Raw genomic sequence first — 19,683 nt, forward strand, 5'->3', positions numbered from 1 at the left:
GATTATCCCCGTTTTATAGATGAGAAGCTTTCTCCAGGAAGTTAAGTAATTTCCCCCAGGTCCTTCACCCAACAAACGACAGAGATGGGACTCAAAGTCAGGCTATCTGACATGAGAACTGTGGGGAGCCGATATAAGGTTAAGCCTCGGACTGACCTGTTGGCAAAGTCACAAACACGTCTTCTCCGAGTCTTAAACAACCCAATCCGAGAGGTGGCCACTGATTTACACGCGCTGTCATTTAAAAAGTAAAAATGGGGGAATTTGCCGGAAGCCGGTCCACCCTTGCTGCTTGACGCAGTCGCTGCAGGGAAGAAACATCTGCACAGCTTATGTTTCAAGGGACCTGGCGTATATGGCATATGTTTGCTCCCCCTCTTAGCACTATGTGCTTTAAACAGACCCACCTCCCCGAGAAAGGTTGTTTCCCCAGGTGGGGATTTTTTTCCCCCTGGAGTTAGGGATTAACAAGACTAAGGAAGGGAATAAATCTGTAAAACCCCTTAACTAAGTGCCAGTCGGGTAGTTAATCACTTTAACTACGAACAATCATGCTTAAACTACATAATCTTTACTTAGGATAATCTCCTTCAGTTACTTCCTTGTAGCTTAATAGAACAATAGAGTAACCTTGGAATGGAGATAAGAAACGCCCTAACCTTTGGGATAGAATGGATAGGATTAAAAATCAACTGGTATAAATACAGATGTAACAGGACAATAAAGACAGACCTGGCTGTGATGATCAACTGAATGCTGCCTCCATGTCATTCCTTCTTCGCCGACTCCATCCACACCTTTGGGAACCCCTGGACCTGCTGGCCTTGATAGGGGATCGGAGGTGGCGGTAGCTGGGCCTTGGTTGTCTTCCAGTCTTCTCGGCTCGCCCTCTAGCCCACATCTCTCCCCTTCCCTCCCCGTCCCTCTTTCCCTTCCCTGTCTGTGATCGGCGGTGGCGGCTCCAGCAACGGCTGGGCCCCATCTGTGAAGAGGCCTTGGCCAACGATAACGGGGACACCTCGGAGCTCGCAGGGCGGGGGGAAGGCCCGGGCCTTGGAGATGGAGAATTCCCAGTTGTGTAAGCTGTTCATCGGCGGCCTCAAGGTGCAGACGAGTGAGTCGGGCCTGCGCGGCCACTTTGAGGCCTTTGGGACCCTGACGGACTGCGTGGTGGTGGTGAACCCCCAGACCAAGCGCTCCCGTGGCTTCGGCTTCGTGACCTACTCCAGCGTGGAGGAGGCCGATGCCGCCATGGCCGCCTCTCCCCATGCCGTAGACGGCAACACGGTGGAGCTGAAGCGGGCGGTGTCCCGGGAGGATTCGGCGCGGCCCGGTGCCCACGCCAAGGTGAAGAAGCTCTTTGTCGGGGGCCTGACAGGAGACGTGGCCGAGGGCGACCTGATGGAGCACTTCTCGCGGTTCGGCACCGTGGAGAAAGCCGAGATCATTGCCGACAGGCGGTCCGGCGAGCCGCGCGGCTTCGGCTTCGTGTACTTCCGGAATCACGACGCGGCGGACAAGGCCGCAGTGGTCAAGTTCCATCCGATCCAGGGCCATCGCGTGGAGGTGAAAAAGGCCGTCCCCAAGGAGGAGATCCACTCCGGCGGGGGCGGCTCCCGGTCGGGCCGAGGTGGCCGGGGCGGCGGCGGTCGCGATCAGAACGGCCTGTCGAAGGGCGGCGGCGGCGGCTACAACAGGTACGGTGGTTACGGCGGCGCCTACAACAGGTACGGTGGTTACGGCGGCGCCTACAACAGCTACGGTGGTTACGGCGGCGGCTACAACAGGTATGGTGGTTACGGCGGCGGCTACGATGCCTACGGAGGCGGCGGCGGCGGCGGTTCGTCCTACGGCGGAAGCGACTACGGTGGCGGCTTCGGCAGCTACAATCAGCACCAGTCCGCCTACGGGCCCATGGAGAGCGGTGGCCGAGGCAGCAGCTGGGGCGGTCGCAGTAACAGCGCACCTTACAGAGGTGGCTATGGCGGTGCGGGTGGTTATGGAGGCAGTTCCTTCTAAACAAAATGTTATTGTCCGTGTTGACTTTAGGGGTAGCTGTTTTCAACAACCCCAGGGTCAACTCCTGAGTTCCTTTCCCTCCCACCGCCTTCCCCGTTTGCCCTTGGGGGAGCCGCTTCTAAGGCTGCTTACCCTTAGGGGTATTGCCCTGTCTGCCTGCCACCTCTCCAAGATGGACTCTGCCCCACCTACACATTTTTGTGTTGGTTATTGATAGACTCTATTTTTTTATTATTACTTGGACCTTGGTCGTTTTTATACTAGCAAAATGTCTTGTTTTAATTTGTGTGTTTTTTGGGGGGGTGGGGGGAGTGAACTTGCTGATTCTGTAGCCAAAACCTGGGTGGGGGTTGTGGTGGGGGGTTAGTTTACTTTGTTGTAAGGACTTGATACCTGGCTACAGCGTTTTCTATGAAATCTACTTGGATCCCATGCCTGAAATTTGGGAGCATATGTACAAAAATCATTTTTACGTTTTATTTTTAATAAATCATTGTGTTTGACCGTAAAAAAAAAAAAAAAAGGAATAAATTCGTAAAACCCCTTAACTAAGTGCCAGGCAGGTAGTTAATCACTTTAACTATGAACAATAATGCTTAAGCTACATAATCTTTTTTTAAAATATATTTTATTGATTTTTTACAGAGAGGAAGAGAGAGGGACAGAGAGTCAGAAACATCGATGAGAGAGAAACATGGATCAGCTGCCTCCTGTATGCCCTCTATTGGGGATGTGCCTGCAACCAAGGTACATGCCCCTGACCGGAACTGAACCTGGAACCCTTCAGTCTGCAGGCCGATGCTCTATCCACTGAGCCAAACCAGTCAGGGCTAGCTACATAATCTTTACCTAGGATAATCTCCTTCAGTTACTTCCTTGTAGCTTAATAGAACAATAGGGTAACCTTGGAATGGAGATAAGGAACGCCCTAACCTTTGGGATAGAATGGATAGGATTAAAATCAACTGGGATAAATACAGATGTAACAGGACAGTAAAGACGGAACCTGGCTGTGATGATCAAGTGAACGCTGCCTCCGTGTCATTCCTTCTTCGCCGACTCCGTCCACACCTTTGGGAACCCCTGGACCTGCTGGGGATGAACCCCAACAGAGAACCTGTGCTCTCAACCACCCGTGGGTGTCACCTTCTAACTTGTTTAAACTTGGTCCCTAACCAGGGCAGGTGACCAGCTGCCTCTTTGGGACCTTCCTCTCTGTCCCTGCAGAAGGCATCCAGTCCCTCTGCCAGCCATGTACTTTTTACTGGGGACACACGTGCCCTTGCTTCGTCCCCAGGGTCAGACTTGTTGCTGGAGGGAAGCATGGAATCTTAGGGCTTGTTGCAGTCTTTAGGGAGGGGCAGAGAGAAAAGAGAAAGGGACCGATGACCGGAGGAGGGGGAAAGAGAGATGGCGATGTATGCAGGTGGCAGGAGGGACTGTGGCATGAGCTCTCTGGTGTCAAAACATGCTCAGAAGTAAAGGGGAGAGAGAATGAAGATGGTGGCATAAGGTATAAACCTATGCGTGCTGCCTCCCACAACAACATTGAAACTACAACTATAAGATGAAACAGCTATCATCCAGAACCACGGGAAAGCTGGCCGAGTGGAAGTTCTACAACTAGAAGGAAAGAAAGAAGGGCATTGAGACTGAGTAGGAGGTGCAGAGGCACCAAGAACAGATGTACAAAGGCGGGCGCCAGGCGGCTGCACCTGGGTGCGCCGTTTTTTTTTTCAATCAGAAGGGGATACAAGCTCTCAAATGCACTGAGCTCGTTTAAGGCGAGATTCTGAGGTCCCAGACTCCTACGGGGAGAAACTGGACTGTCTTGTAGTGGGTTAGAAAGCGAGGGTGGCCTTCTCGCAGAGCTGCTCGAAGGGATCATTGTTGCTGTGGGGGCGTGGCACTGGGGGACTCAGACACGCAGAGTCAGTCATGGAGACGCGAGGAGTCGCCGCTGATGACAACCATTGCTGTTTGCTCTGCCCTGGTGATTCTCTGAGACCCCACCCCACTCAATTTACATCCCTGCCCAAGCTGTGCCAGTGGCCAAAGGAATCACCTGTGCTTTTGCAGCCTAACCCAACATACTGCAGCTGGGTCAGAGAGCTCCAAAACTTCCAAATTCCAAACAAAGAAGAGAAATCTGTTGATATCGCTGTAGCTCCTGCTGGGTGGACCCACACAGTGGTTGACTTGGAGATCCAGGAGCCAGGGTACCCCTGGTCAGATATCAGATTTCAACTCCTCACATCTATAAGGGACACACTCAAGAAGCAGACTCAGTGAGCACAAAAGCCCCACTGAAGCAAGTCCTGCCCCATAAGGGTGTCTCCAACACAGCAGTTCTTCCACTATAGACACAACGGGTCCTCACAGTCAGCCAAAAATGCGGAGACAAAGAAACATGTCACAAATGAAAGAAATGGAGGAAAGCAAACTAATGGGGGGACATAGAGTTTAAAACCACAGTTATGAGGTTACTCAAGAATCTTCTACGAACCTCCGAGGAACTTAGTGAGACCTTCAAGGATCTTAATGAGAATGCCAAAAAAATGGAAAAGGACCAGTCAGAAATTAAGCATACACTGACTGAAGTTAAAAATAAAATACAGAGATCCAACAGCAGACTAGAGGATCCCAAGAATCAAGTCAAAGATTTGAAATACGAAGAAGCAAAAAACACCCATCCGGAAAAGCAAAATGAAAAAAGAATCCAAAAATATGAAGATAGTGTAAGGAGCCTCTGGGACAATTTCAAACCTACCAACATCCAAATTATCGGGGTGCCAGAAAAAGAGAGAGAGCAAGATACTGAAAGCATATTAGAAGAAATCATGACAGAAAACTTCCCCTATCTGATGAAAGAAATAAACTTACAAGTCCAGGAAGCAAAGAGAACCCCAAACAAAAGGAATCCAAAAAGGACCACACCAAGACACATCATAATTAAAATGCCAAGGGCTAAAGACAAAGAGAGAATCTTAAAAGTAGCAAGAGAAAAACAGTTACCTACAAAGGAGTACCTATGCGACTGTCAGCTGATTTCTCAACAGAAACCATGCAGGCCAGAAGGGAGTGGCAAGAAATATTCAAAGTGATGAATAGCAAGAACCTACAACCAAGATTACTCTACCCAGCAAAGCTATCATGTAGAATTGAAGGTTAGATAAAGAGCTTCACAGATAAGAAAAAGCTTAAGGAGTTCATCACTATCAAATCAAGAATATGTGAAATGCTAAAGGATATTCTTTAAGAAGAGGAAGAAGAAGAAAATGGTAAAGATAAAAATGATGAACAACAAAGTGACAACAAATAAATACCTATCAACAAGTGAACCTAAACATTAAATCAGAATAAACTGGTGAATATAATAGAAGCAGAGGCATAGAAAGGGAGTAGACTGACAATTCTTGGGGGGAAGGAGTTGTGGGGGGTGCGGGAAGAGATCGGACAAAAATCTTACACCTATGGATGAGGACAGTGGCAGGGGGTAAGGGCATGGGGTGGGATGGGAACCAGGTGGAGGGGAGATATGGGGGGAAAAAGAGGAACATCTGTAATAATCTGAACAATAAAGGTTTATTTAAAAAAAAAAAAAAGAAGTAGAGGCTGGAAGCTGGAAGGAGGCCTGAGCACCACAGCCTTGTGTGTCCTTTCTCAACACCCTGGTCAGAAAGACAACCGAGGAGTCCTTGGTGGAGTGAGTGCGTGCACGTTGCACGTGAGCATCTCACAGCCTGGGTTGTCTTACTAACCACGTATTAAATGGGGAACGTAATTTGCAAGTTTTTCCAGACACTCTGCCATTTTTTTTCTTTCCCCTACTGGGATTTGCAAATATTTTGTGGTAGTCTTTGGCACGTCCAAACTGCTGATCTGGGTTATAAGCAGACAGAAACTGGGCTGACTGGGCACAACCATGAGTAAGGATGATTATACTAAATCCCTGAATCCTTAAAAAAACCCAAAATCCTGGAATGCTTTACCCTATCAGAGGCAGCTAGGCATGGGGCCCATCACCCTGAACCAATGAGATGACAAGGAAACCATGCTATATTAGCTTTTAAATTTCTTAGAAGATTTCATTTGATGTGACACAAGTTGTCTGGCTTTCCCTGTCCCTGGTTTTATGGGCAGGAGCCACTGGGTCTTAAAGGGCTGCTGTGCGTTCCTTCCTCTTCACACTGAGTAAACCTATATAATTCTAGAAAATGAATGTGTTCAAAGACTTTGAGCATGTTCTTTTCAAAATTAACCTAAGGGGGGAAAATGAGTCGTAGCTGTGTGTACATGGTACACTACAATATTGATACCCACTTGTCTAGGCATCCATTTGCCCAGCTAAAGTACTTTCAGGGAGTAAATAGTATGGGATGGTATTTCCCATGTACTGGAAAAAATTGACTCAGTTAAGCTCATTTCACTGGGCTCTGCATAAAAGGATATTGGGGGCCTTGGCCGGTTCGGCTCAGTGGATAGAACATCGGCTTGTGGACTGAAGGGTCCTGGGTTCGATTCCAGTCAAGGGCATGTACCTTGGTTGCAGACTCCATCCCGGGGCCCTGGTCGGGGCGTGTGCGGAAAGCAACCAATTGATGTGTCTCTCTCACATCGATGTTTCTCTCTCTGTGTCTTTCCCTCTTATTTCCACTCTCTAAAAAATAAATGGAAAAATATCCTCAGGTGAGGATTAACAGCAACAAAAAGGATATTGGAGAACATGATGTGTAGGGATTGAAGTAGAAGCAACCTTTTAATTATTAAAAACCATTCAGAAATGTTTATTGATAATACATTTTTTAAACATTTGAAACAATATCTAATTGGTCAAATAAGAATATGATCATGGGTCTCTTAAATAAACTATTTTAAGTAAATATGGAAAGTTTCAATATCAATTTTTTTATTGTGGTAAAATACACACAATATAAAATTCACCATTTCAAAGTATACAATTCAGGGGCATTTAGTCATTCCCAGTGCTGTACAATCACTGCCACCACCTAGTCACAGAACACTCTCGTCACCCCGGAAGGAAACCTCATACACATAAAGCAGCCTTTAGCAATTTTGAAGCAGATTCTTTTTCAATCAACTGTTGGGGTATTTGCATGAATAGTTTTTGTTTTAATTCTGTTAAGAGGTTGTCTTCAGAATTCATCAGGCATGTTAGGCCCAATCATCTGGGATTGACTTGGCAACTGTAATGATCTTTGAATGTGGAAACAATGTGAAATCAAAAGTCTTTCCATTGTAAAAAGAGAGCTTTGCCCATGAACAAGCTAAAGAGGCCGTTTAAAGGGCAACATAATCACATATGGGTAAGAGGTTCAGTTTTCCAATGACTTAGTATTCCATTTTCCATCTTCCTTTTTTTTTTTTTGGAAGTACATTTCTCATGTTTGTATTTGATTCTCCAGTATTTATTTGCACTACAGTAAAATGACAATTTCTTTCCTGTTCAGTATTAAATATGGACATTAACATGCTTTATGTGCTTGAAAGATTATTCTTCCTTCTGCAACGTTTTACACTTTGAACAAAGTGAAGTTGTCAAGTAAACAACAACAACAAAAAATTGAACATGGGAGGACATTTCTTCTGACTTTGAACTCTAATCCTCTAGTCCAGCGGTTCTCAACCTGTGGGTCGCGACCCCTTTGGAGGTCAAACGACCCTTTCACAGGGGTCGCCTAAGACCATCGGGAAACACATATATAATTACATATTGTTTTTGTGATTAATCACTATGCTTTATGTTCAATTTGTAACAATGAAAATACATCCTGCATATCAGATATTTACATTATGATTCATAACAGTAGCAAAATTACAGTTATGAAGTAGCAACGAAAATAATTTTATGGTTGGGGGTCACCACAACATGAGGAACTGTATTAAAGGGTCGTGGCATTAGGAAGGATGAGAACCACTGCTCTAGTCCAAGTACCCTTAAGTACCCTTAGACATGGCCTCCCTGGGAATTCCTTTACGTAGGGAATTGTTGCCTCCCCGCTCTGACCTTTCCCTCTTTCTTATCACCACTTTCTTGAACAATGTTCCATTCTTTCAGCTAACAACTGTTGATTGAGCCACCTCAGTCTGAGCTGGCTCAGATCACTGATTCCTGCCTGGGTGTTAGTGACAGATAACACTAATGCCTAAGCCTGTTATACTTCATGCTGTCTAATTCTGATCCAAGAATCAGAGACACTGCCTTATCCAACTGGATGCCATGCTAATGACGCAATTTGGGGCATCAGGAAAGCCCAGGCTAGGAGGATTTTAGGGGGACATTCACTGAGCTCTCTTTCTAGTCAACATAGTTACTGTTGCAACACCCCCATTATGGTATATATTATCATTCCCATTTTCCAGCTGGTAAAGCTGAGGCTAAAAGAGATCTTTTCAAAGGCCATGAGCTCGTAGGGACAGAGCAAGTACCCAAACCTAGGTCTGCCTGATTCCAAAGCTCATATTCATTCCAGAACAGCAAATACACCTCTCTGAGCACTTCTTAAATTACACCACATTGATCCTGTACACTCAGTCCACAGGTAAGACTAACTCTGCTCCTTATAACTCATTTTCAGATTACATTCGTGTTCATTATTGTGGGAGCATTCTTTATTTTATTCATTTATTTATTCAGATAGAGCAATGCTTTACTCACATGGAGAAGAGATAGAGCAAAATCAACATCAGTGGTGTGCAATGGTCCCTTGTGGCTAACCCCAGCTCCCTGCAGCCATTTGGCCTGCAGGTAATCCTCTCTCCTGAAAGGCAGTGGTGTGCCTGAGGGCCATTGCCATACTTGCCAAGGCAGAACAAAGGAACAGGAGTACTCCTTGAGCATGAAACCGGGAAAGATATTCTCAAACAAAGTGATAAGCTTGGCACAGCCTGCAAGAACTCCGTATCTCTTGGTAAGGAAGTATTCCAGGCCCAAGGGCCATTCTTATGTGGTTGAGTGGGGCTTTGAAATACTGCACGCGGGAGACTGCCTCTCCCAACAATTCTTTATTGGAATTACTTGATTAAATGTCTTTCTTCCCAGTGGACTTTGCATTCCTCAAAGGCAGTGACCAGATCAGTGCTCGCTGTACAGTACATGCTCAATAAATGTCTCTTCACTGAAGAAAGGAAAGAATGAGGGATGAATGAATGAAGCCGTGAATTGCCGATCAGACAGCTGTCAGAGGAGAGAGGGGTTGGGAGACTAGATGAAAGAAGGTGAAGGGATTAAGAAAAAAAACCACCCATATATAATATATAGCACATATACACAGGCAACGATGTGGTGTTAGCCAGAGGGGAAGGGGGTTGAGGGGCTAGGCGGAGGTGGGCAAAGGGGAGGGGGGAGAATGGGAACAGAAAGGGACTTGGCTTGAGGCAGTGGGCACACAATGCAGTGTGTAGATGATGTTTCCTTGAGTTGTACACTTTGCAACCTATATGGTTTTATGAGCCAATGTCACCCTAAGAAATTCACTTAAAAAACTTTTAAAAAGAGAGAAAGAAGGGGTAAAAAGAGAAGGCAACTGCAGAAGTGCTAGTCTCAACACAATAAGACACTTGGAAGAGACCTAAATTTAGCACCTGGCCAGTGGAAGAATTCTTTAAAACTACATCAAACACATCTGAGTAAGCGTGGGATTTAAGTTTGGACCTGGAAACATGTAAAAGCCTGAAATACTGACAGCATGATTGGGTAGGGCTTCACTGGGGATCCTGACTAGTAAATTGGTTGCCTTTTAATTTAAAAAAAGTCTAGTAAGATTTTAGAATACAGACTAAGTTAGAATGTTTAATTGGCCAGTAAATGACACAGGGGAAAAAAAGCAGGGTGTGGCCTACTCATCTTCCTGGCTGGCAAACATTGAGGTGTAGTTCTAGAACAGGCTCTGCTGGTGCGAGCTTGAACAGGTAACTTCACCTCTCTGGGCCTTGGCTTTCTTACCTGAGAAATAAAGGGGGCAGAAGAGATGGCCTCTCAGTCCTGGGCAGGTAAACCTCTATGATCTGAGTAGGGGCTTCCCCATTGATGTCCATGTCCCTACACATTGCAGGGGGAGCAGGCTCAGCCTCATGGCTCGTGGAACCCATGGCCAGCACTGGCTACATAATTTCTGGGGCCAGTGTATTATGAAAATGCAGGGCCCCTTGTTGAGTATTATTCAGAGTTTCAAGACTGTGACAGCACGGCATTAACCCCAGAATGGGGTTCTTGGGACATAGGCCCTGTGTGAGTACCTGGCCACACTACCAGGGAGCTCACAGGCCCCTGCTGCATGTGGGAAGGGATGCTGTCTGGATGGAGTAGGTCTGGGGCCCCAGCTAGCCTGGGGGAGGCAGGAATGCCCCTGGGGTTATGAGTTCCTTTCTCAGGAAAGTGGCTAATGGAGAAGCCTGACTCACCAGGGAGGTACATGTCCCTGAAGCTGGCTTCCTTGCCTTACTTTTGAAATTAGCACTGAAACAGCCATGCTGGGCTGAAGGAAAGTGGCTTATTTGGGGACCTAGACCAGAAAGGGTTATAAAAAACATTGGAGTTAAAAATAAGCCTGTAGGTGTAGCTGCCCACAGATGCCCTTTTGGAAGGGAGGTGGGGTGGGGACAGGTAGGAGAAGGTGGGCCAGACCAGGAGAGCAGGGGCCTGTGGGAGGAGCTCTTTGGGAGCAGACAGCCCTCAGCTGTCAGTGGCAAGGCTATTTCTACAGTTGCCAAGAATACTGAAGCCCCTTTAGCTTGGAGGCAGAATCTGGGATTAACCAGGAGCTTGGAGCATCTGACATTACATCAGACAGCAGCCCCGTGCCAGCCTGCATCCCTCACCTTCCTGATAGCACAAGAGAATCAGGAAAACTGTTTTTCTGACATCTGGATAAGATCAATACCAACTTAAGAAGTCATGGGGAATGGCATAGGGGGAGATAGAGGATTGCTTTATAATAGAACTGGAATAAGCGTGTGTGTGTGTTTTAAGCTGCACCCTCAAAACCCATCCATGATTTTCATAAAATATAGATCACTGGTCCCAGGGAGACCCAGAGGGTGAATGCTGCAGCTGAAACTATCCCAGATGATAGTTTCCAAATTCATTCCTCGCAGACACAGCTGCAGAATCTTCATATGTGACGGAGAAGGCATTAAAGCAGCGGTTCTCAACCTGTGGGTCGCGGCCCCTTTGGAGGTCGAACGACCCTTTCACAGGGGTCGCCTAAGACCATCGGAAAACACCTATATAATTACATATTGTTTTTGTGATTAATCACGATGCTTTAATTATGTTCAATTTGTAACAATGAAATTGGGGGGCACCACAACATGAGGAACTGTATTAAAGGGTTGAGGCATTAGGAAGGTTGAGAACCACTGCATTAAAGGATAGACAAACAAATACCTGTCATCTCCCCTCCATGCCTTGATTTGTCTTTATTGGGCAGTGTTCCACCCATGGACCTCAGGGCAATGCAAGCTGCTCCAGGACAAGAACAGGATGTCCACCTCTGTCCAGAATTTGACCATTGGGTCAGATCTGTGAGCCCTTAGGCTTTTTAATAGCTATGTCGTCACTTTCTATCCCAGCTCTGAGGGTTTCCACTGAAGGAAACCAAGTCTGCTTACAGAGGTAGAAGCAGAGACTATTCCAGGAGGATCTTATGTCTAGAAATTATTTCCTGCTCCCATTTCTCTACCCAGGAGAGAACAACATGTACCTCAATGGTGCATGTAGTTCGTGGAATCCAGTTTTGTTAGAAACAAAGTATTTTTTTAAAAAAAAAATCATTAAAATATAGGCCCGAGTACTTCTAGCCCTTTCCCTTGGCAACCCTTCACTCAAACCATCTCTGACCAAGGAAAATCAGTCCAGTGAGCAGAGGCTGCATCAATTGCAAAGTTACATATATTATGTTCTAAACTTTAAGTAGATACTGTCTATAAAAATATGCAAATGGATATGTGCTTGGTCTGAATCAGAGATTTCCAACAGTAGCACTATTGACATTTTGGGCCAGATAATCCTTTGCGATGAGGACTGCTCTGTACAATGAAGGATGTTTAGAAGCGCCCCTGGCATCTACTACTAGGTGCCTATAGCACCTCCCTCCCCAATTGTGACGATCAAATGTCCCTAGAGGGCAAAATTGACCCTGGTAGAGAACCACTCATCTCAATGATGCAGCTATGTCTAGGGTTTATTAAAAAGCCAAAGAAAACCATCCATTGTTTCAATTTCCCTATAACAAGCTGTCATTTACTTTCTCTTTTTTTTTCTAAACTGTACTCTTTAATAAGGCTAGATTCTTTGATGTCATTGCATAAGGGCAATAGTTAGATCCTCTTTGAAAATGAACTAAACTAGTAAATTCTACAGAAGAGGTTAGTCATCTGTCGAGGGTGCGGGGAAAGAAGCAAGAGATTGTCTGTAAATGTGTCTGAAGCATTTGGTACCAGCCTTGTCTCCTCTAATCCAATGATGTGGGAGGCAGGGATGGAATGTAATTGCGGTTCAGTTCTTGGAAACCTAATTAATTGCATCATAGCCCATTTGGAGATCGGTTGCATAGAGGAAGGACTTGTTCAGACATGGCACACAGGTGATCATTGGATTCAGGAGAGGGCGTGCCTTGGATATGTGGACTCTGGTGTAGATTTTCCTGGCACAGCCATGGGTGAGAAAGAGTGCCATGAGTTTTTTTAGCTGATGATTCTGAGATACACACACACATAGTAAATATCTAATAATGTGGCTCCTGTGTGGCTTTTCCATAAGGACAAAGAGGCTTTGTCTGAATAGTCCATCCATCTGTATGACACAAGATGGCCCAGCTAAGAGGATTCTCAGATGACACAATGCAGTGTGAGGAGAATGGAAGCCTATTGGATCTCTATCATCAGAAGTGGTGCCTCCTTTTTGCCTTCCCACATCAGCACTGGCCTTTAACCCAAGCTTATAAAGGAGGAGAGGAGTGATGCCCCCAGACACGTGTGTGCTCAAGACTTGCTCTATCCACCGTGAGCCCCTGGACAAATATTCTCAGTGTATTTCAGTCCATGTTATTTTATTTGGTCTTCACAACAAGCCTGTGAGGAGGGCATCTCTAGTTTTATTTGACATTTGAGGAAACTGAGGCTTAGAGAAGTTGAGTGACTTCCTCAGGACCCATGGTTGGTAACTGGCAATTGGAATTCAGCCCTTTTGGGCTCCAATTGCATTGTCCTTCTAAATACACCAGTCACCATCTAGATAATCTCATCTGGATGCTCTCTAGAATCCTCTGGCCCCAGTGTTCAGAGGTGGGCAGTTTCAACAGATTAAGAAAAGAGTTTGAAAACAGCTTGTCTCAAATACATGGATAATTCATTCAGGAAATATTCCTGAGAGTCATGGGATAAAATAACAATGTTAGGAAATGTAACATATGTTAAGCATGGTCTCCATGCTTAAAGGATCACACAGAGTTGAGAGGGACTTTGGGAATTATCTGGCCCAAACTCCTTGTTTTGTAGATGTGGGACACAGGGGAGATGAAATTCTATTCAGGATGCTGTGGTAGAAAAGGAAGATAAGGGCATATATGGAGGCATCATAAAGGAAAGATTATAGGGTGTGGTAGGTGAGTGGAGATGCAGAGAGAAGGATGACTTTGGGTTGATGATGTAACTATTGACAGAAACAAGGAGGACCAGAGAGGGCGCTAGTGCCAGAATGGTGAAAAGAAGGTGAATTTGTTTCTTCAGAAATTGGTATGTCAAGTAACTAGAAACTCCAATTGAGAATTCCAAGACCTGAGAAGAGAAGTCATATCCTAGAATTTGTTAAATCAGATCTCCAAGTGAGAGTCCTAGCATTAAACCCAGACACCCATGACAGGGCTCTGTCATGCTCAACAGTTGCATTAGCCTCTAAGATTAAGGCGGAGGAGGGGTGTTTCTCACATCTACAGTCCATGCAAAGCTTAATGCCACAAATGTCAGAATCAACAGGTAAAATAACCAAAATAGCCAGAAAGAAGAACTGAAACTAACATGACATTTATCAATGATCAATGTAAAGTCCCATGTTTATGTTCAGAAAATCAATTGCATCCTATGGAATTAACAAGAATAATAATATTGATATTAATTAAATATCATTTTAAAACTACCATTTTAAAATCCAATATTACAATGTGCCAGATTCACTATGTGTCACTGCTTCACAAAATAATTTATTTAATCCTTTCAGCAGCCATATGAGATCGATACTGTTATTATCTCTGTCTTATCAGCTGCAGAAAAGAAACTGGGACCAGGGATATTAAATAAATGTACCTAAAGTTAATATGTGTCAGTTTGACTGAAAACTACTGTACTCTTTAACCAATAAGATAAGAACTGTGGAGACTTGGCTTAACCAGACTCATGTCAAAGACCCTTTGCATTTGTAAAAATAAGTGAACATGTGTTTTCAGGTGCTTCAAAGAAAAATACAAAAGCACAGATGATGAGTCTCTGGGAGGATATTAAAAGTACAAAAATATAAAATTTCCTTTTAAACTAGTTTCACTAACTTGAAAAGAACATAGTCAATGTAATCAGGATTGTAAATTTCGAATGTTTACCTAGAAGTGTAAACTTTTTATGACCATAGGAATGTTTACTGTGGGAGAATTGAGAACCCAGGTCTTAGCTGGGTTTCTGATGATATACTTATCTCATAAAATCCAGGGAAAATTATGGCTAATAATAAACTAGAAGATCCTGAGGGTTTATGAATTACTACTAACAGAGAAACCTACTTTCTGTAGTGCCCCAATGGGAGAGAAAAGGGGAGAATCTGTGCTCACACATTTCTGTGGTCCAGTATAACTTAGCCACCGCACCTTCCTCAGTTCTTCCATAGCACAGTCTCAGGGTGCTACTGATCCCCAACGGTGTTCATCGAGGAACCTTCTCTTTCTCCTTCATTCTGAGGATCCCTTGTTTCTTTCCAATCCTGTCTTCCCTCCTTTCCTTGGCTGATTCTGTTTTTCCTTCATTCCTGGTCACTTCTTCTGCTCCAGTTTTTTTTTTTTCAGCCCTTGGACTATTTCCCCTAGATCAGGGTCATCCCTTTTAGCCACCCTTGATAGATACTCACTATCTTTCTATGTTTGTGACTAAGAATTTAAGCAAAGTCTCATATAAACTTTGATAATCCTAAGAGTGTATATACACAACTCTCCACTTATATTGTCATCTGGTGCCAAATAATTGCACAATTAGGCAACCTTTTGAATTGATGTTAACCAGTTGGGACAGAGGATTTAAACCACAGGGATCAAGTATTTCATTTACCTATTTCTCACTCTCCCATGTAATTACAGAAAAAGAGGTAAGATGGTGCTTTAAGTCCATTGTGCTTACAATTTCATTTCTTTCAAATGTTCCACGTTGACAGTGCACATTTTACCAAAATGGGCCAATTCTGTAAAGACAACTGAGTAACCAAGTGGAAAAAAAAAGTTATTTCTGCCTAAGCCGATGAGTGTAGTGTATGATTATCCACAATATAATTTTGTTTTTCTACCCCATAATCTATGGGTGTATATTAACTATGACCACTCTATGATCAAGCTGGATTTTGTCCCAGAGGGAGGGACCATCAAGTGATTTAGGTTCTATTGCTTTTCTTTAAATTCCCATTTGTATTTCCTGAAAGAGGTTCTAAGACTTAGTATAGCTCCAGGTTATGGAATATCTCTAAGAATGACCTATAAAAACCCTCCTGCTCATTGGAGACAAGACCTAATATCCATTCCTTGTTAGTTTCTTTGGCATGTCTTCCCTACCTCTTCTTCCCTTTCCCTCTTCACTGCTGTGCCCCAGATCCAGGCCTGCAACACTATATGCTTGGGTTACTTAACTGCCCCCACCTACTGAGTCTCCCTGCCTCCAGTTTCCCTCCCACTCCAGTCCATCCTGCCAGCTTCCTATAAGTTTGCTGGCGTGACACTCTAACAGTGTAACCCATTCTCCAACCTTGTCCTCCCTGTCCTTTGTAATCTGGCCCCACCCCATGCATCTAACCTTATCGGGAACTTCGGGTCCTGCATGCTCTACTCTGTTGTCTGTGCTGGGCAGAAAACTCTCACTATCTCACCATGGACCCTTCTGAAGTCCAGCTCCACGTGTCAGCTTCTGTATTTCCTCCCTCCCAGGACATAATGCTTTCCTTCTATGGTTATCTTACCTACCTCTCAGAGCCTAGCTCTTCTTTCTAAAATTAAATTTATTGGGGTGACATTGGTTAATGAGATTATGTAGGTATCAAGTGTATAAGTCTGTGCTACATGATCTGTATATCTAACTAAAAAGTTTCTGCTCAGCAAAGGAAACCACCAACAAAACAAAAAGGCAACCAACCATATAGAAGATATTTTCAAAGCCTAGCTCTTGAAGCAAGCACCTTCTCCCTGAAACCTTCTCCAGCTACTCTAATTCTTTTCTTATATTACTACTTCCATTGTTTTCCTTGCTCCCCTCCCATGAGGGTGTAGAAACTTGAGATCAAGGGCTTGACAGAGTGCCTTCTTGTCCCCTGTCCCTGCAGATCAGCCACAGACACCCAACAACATGCCCTCAAAATGGCTGACTTAGCGATACCGCCTACAGATTTCACATCAAGTTCACCTCCAACTGCATTTACCACGCACCTATCAGGCATACGGCCCATATTCTAACTATGAAGGGCTGTCCTTTTGCCAATGCCAGGATAATTTCTCTTAAATTTGGTCTCAAAAGTTTTAATTCCTTGATATTTGTAATAACTTACTTGCTACACAAGTCACAACTGTGAAAAATTGAAGTTCAAATGGTAGTTGGAATATAAAACAGTCATTGAACATTTTAAAAGTTCCAGTCTCCAAAAACCACGGTGCCCTTACAATGAGACAAAAAGAAGCGTTTCAAACTCAAAATTTGGGAAGTTATCTTTTCCATAGATCAAAGAAGTTTCTTGATTCTTGCCCTTGGGTCATTTCTGATTTATTTGTTCTAAGTGGATTTTTATAGATAATTGTTACACTGACATAAGGACATGAGAAAACCAGACCCAATCTCCCCAAAACACTTGTGATATATACCCACAAAGTAAATTAATAAAATGATTACAACAACCCTTAACATTGCATAGCAATCTACAATGAAATTGTTGAGGACCAAAGTAGACTTTTCCTTAGCAAAAGCTTGCTGTATTCAGACTCTGAAAGCTGATCTTTTGTAGAATCTAAACTTTTGACTTTTTTTTTTTTTAAATTTTCTCTCCAGAGCTTTACACTTTATTATTGGCAACAGCCAGCTAGAACAAACCCACTTATTCCTACACTCTTCTTAAAAAATCCTGCCCACTTCCCTATAGCAGTTGCCACCCACTGCCTTAGAACTAGAAAGTATTCTAGGATTTCAGTTTTTCTGCGAGGCAGTAAGAGCATTGGGAAAAAGCAGAAGAAGAAGGAGAAGAAGAAGAAAAAAAGTATTGATTGGGGAGAATCTTACCTCAACTTTTGACTGGCAGGGACAGTTATTTTATTAAGCTTGTCCATTCTTTTTGGTGATGATAAGAGCCACAAGTGACCGTCCAGTGGTAACGTCAGCAGTCCCTGGCCCTCCTAGGGAGTAGCATGATAAACCTTTGTTCTCAAGGGCCCCAGTCACTCGAGTCTGATTTCTGCGAGTTCAGACTGCTGGCAAACACCCTTGTACCAGGGAGAAGTAAAACTTGCTCGAACACATAGCTAAGTTTCATGTTTCTACATAATCATGTGATCTGGGGAGCCAGCCAGCTTGGCTGACTACTCCACGTTGTGTAAACTTTAATAGTGAAACCTATTGGACATGCAAATTTCTTTCCAGCTGCTTTCTTTTATAACCAGATTTGTAACCAGGTCAGGGCAAGCTCTGCTGGTCACTACTTCCTGTTGTCTCAAACACATTTAGTCCTATTTCCAGCAGGTGTCACGCTGTCCCCAGCAGCTTCCTGGGCTCAAGAAAAAGCAGAATAATCCATTCCATCTGAAGGTTTCTTTGGAACTTTATGCTCATTTGCATAAAGTCATGGGTAAACTTTTCCACTTAAAGATGGAAATTATATGAAAATGGCATTTTTATATTGTTCTGCTTGTTCCTTCCACCTACCAAATATTTTTTAAAGTATTTAAAATAAACTCCATCATAAGATATATGTCCTCCTTATCAGGCTGGTGGAGTCAGGAGTTATGCCGATAGCCAGATGCTTGCAGACAAAACCAGGATGTACCCAAATGTCAGCTGAGAACAAATCCAACAATCTCCCAACAATGCAATTCTGACATCAGGCCATTTGGAAGCTCCCTAGAAACAGGGTGCCACTCTCCTCACTGCCTTTGTCCCCTTCTGCCCTCATCCCCTGCTCGCTATCACCTGCTCACCAGACCCAGTGGAGTGCAGACCTGGGAGCAGTGAGGGCATCCCAAGCACAGCGGGTGGGGCGAGGAGCAGCGAGGAGGGAAGCACGCCTGCCCGGGCTGACCCACCAGAGAGGTCCACTTCCCTCTGGAAGACTCGCCTATTCCTTTGACCTATTCTGAAACCTCTGATTTGTTTGTCATTCAGAGAGCAGAAGGCAGTTTAAGGCCAGGGAAGAAGGAAATACCTAGACACACTCTCCTGTAGCGAGCAGGAGTGCCCTGCTCGCCTTTGTGAGTAGGAACACATTTTCCACCATGATCCAGGTGACCAGTCCTCTCCCCAGTCTAAAGAATACACAGAAAGGACAAAGTAGAGGGCTCCCAGGTAATTCTCCTGTTACAGACCCAAGATAGAGGAGGAAGAGACAAAGGAGAGAAGACAAAAGGAAGAGGAGGAGGAGGAGGGAGGCAGGGGTGGGGGTGCTAGAGCAGTAGCAATGGCAGAGGTGGAAGCAGTAGATGGATTTCTTCCTTCCTGTGCCTCACCTTTGTACAGAGGTTCTGTATTTCTCCAGGTACATCTTCATTATTTACATTCATGTACTACATCTGAATTTCTAGTTCGACCAGATGTTTAGGAGCTGAGTCCTCAGAGCTATTGAAGGGTAGGGCCCTTCTGCTTGGCCAAGCCACCAAATTGGCTAGTCCAGCAAGAGGGCAGACAATCTTCATAAGAAACATGAGAGCACGTGTCGCCTGCAATCATTTATTTTCCCCAAACAAACAGCTCAATATTCTTGCAGTGTGTCCTGAAGGAGCTCCAAACTTCCTCCCACCCTCTTCCCAGAGTTCCTAACTGAAACCAGCATGTAATGTCATCTGGGTACATCCTGATGAAGACACATGTAATGTCATCAAGGATCAGAAAAACCAAGCTTCACTGAATGAAATGATGATAATCAGCTTGTTCCTTCTAAATAATGGTAACGTACACTCATCGGGCACTTGATTTTTCTCTCAACCAAAACTCTGCTCAGCACCTGGGCTGGCAACTTCTTATTTTCCCCAGAGAAAAAGACTGGGGGCAAGAGTTACACTTCTGCTTTTTCTTTTTACAGCCACTTGTCTTTCTTCTTTTTACTGTATTTAGTCTGACATGATAAGAATGAGAGTCTACTTTTTCAGACTGGACACTTTGCCCCATGCGGTGTGTAGCGTGACAGCCACAATGTTCCAGGCTGTCCCA

The 19,683-nt window shown here is 44.4% G+C and overlaps 2 protein-coding genes across 3 annotated transcripts in view; one reads left to right on the plus strand and one right to left on the minus strand.

Annotated features, from left to right (window-relative positions):
* Positions 1-17,842, minus strand: part of BLNK (B cell linker) — a 72,273-nt gene extending 54,431 nt beyond the window's left edge. Inside the window, exon 1 of one of the 2 annotated variants that reach the window (XM_059660933.1) lies at positions 17,548-17,842. Coding sequence is in view for 1 of the 2 variants with exons in the window: in XM_059660932.1 (XP_059516915.1) it covers positions 17,548-17,594 (47 nt within the window). In the remaining variant the exon portion in view is untranslated. The remainder of the gene's footprint in view (positions 1-17,547) is intronic. The other variant, XM_059660932.1, reaches the window with a different exon arrangement.
* LOC132214614 (heterogeneous nuclear ribonucleoprotein A0-like) lies at positions 918-2,019 on the plus strand. The gene has a single exon (XM_059661954.1). The coding sequence runs from the start codon at positions 1,060-1,062 to the stop codon at positions 2,017-2,019; it is 960 nt and encodes a 319-aa protein (XP_059517937.1). The 5' UTR covers positions 918-1,059.
* Positions 17,843-19,683: the final 1,841 nt, after the last annotated feature.

Source organism: Myotis daubentonii, chromosome 13 (genome assembly GCF_963259705.1).
Source record: "Myotis daubentonii chromosome 13, mMyoDau2.1, whole genome shotgun sequence".
Lineage (NCBI taxonomy): Eukaryota > Metazoa > Chordata > Mammalia > Chiroptera > Vespertilionidae > Myotis > Myotis daubentonii.

What these genes read in the sequence shown, in the direction of transcription:
- LOC132214614 (XM_059661954.1), top strand. Translation starts at nt 1,060, where the DNA reads ATGGAGAATTCCCAGTTGTGTAAGCTGTTCATCGGCGGCCTCAAGGTG.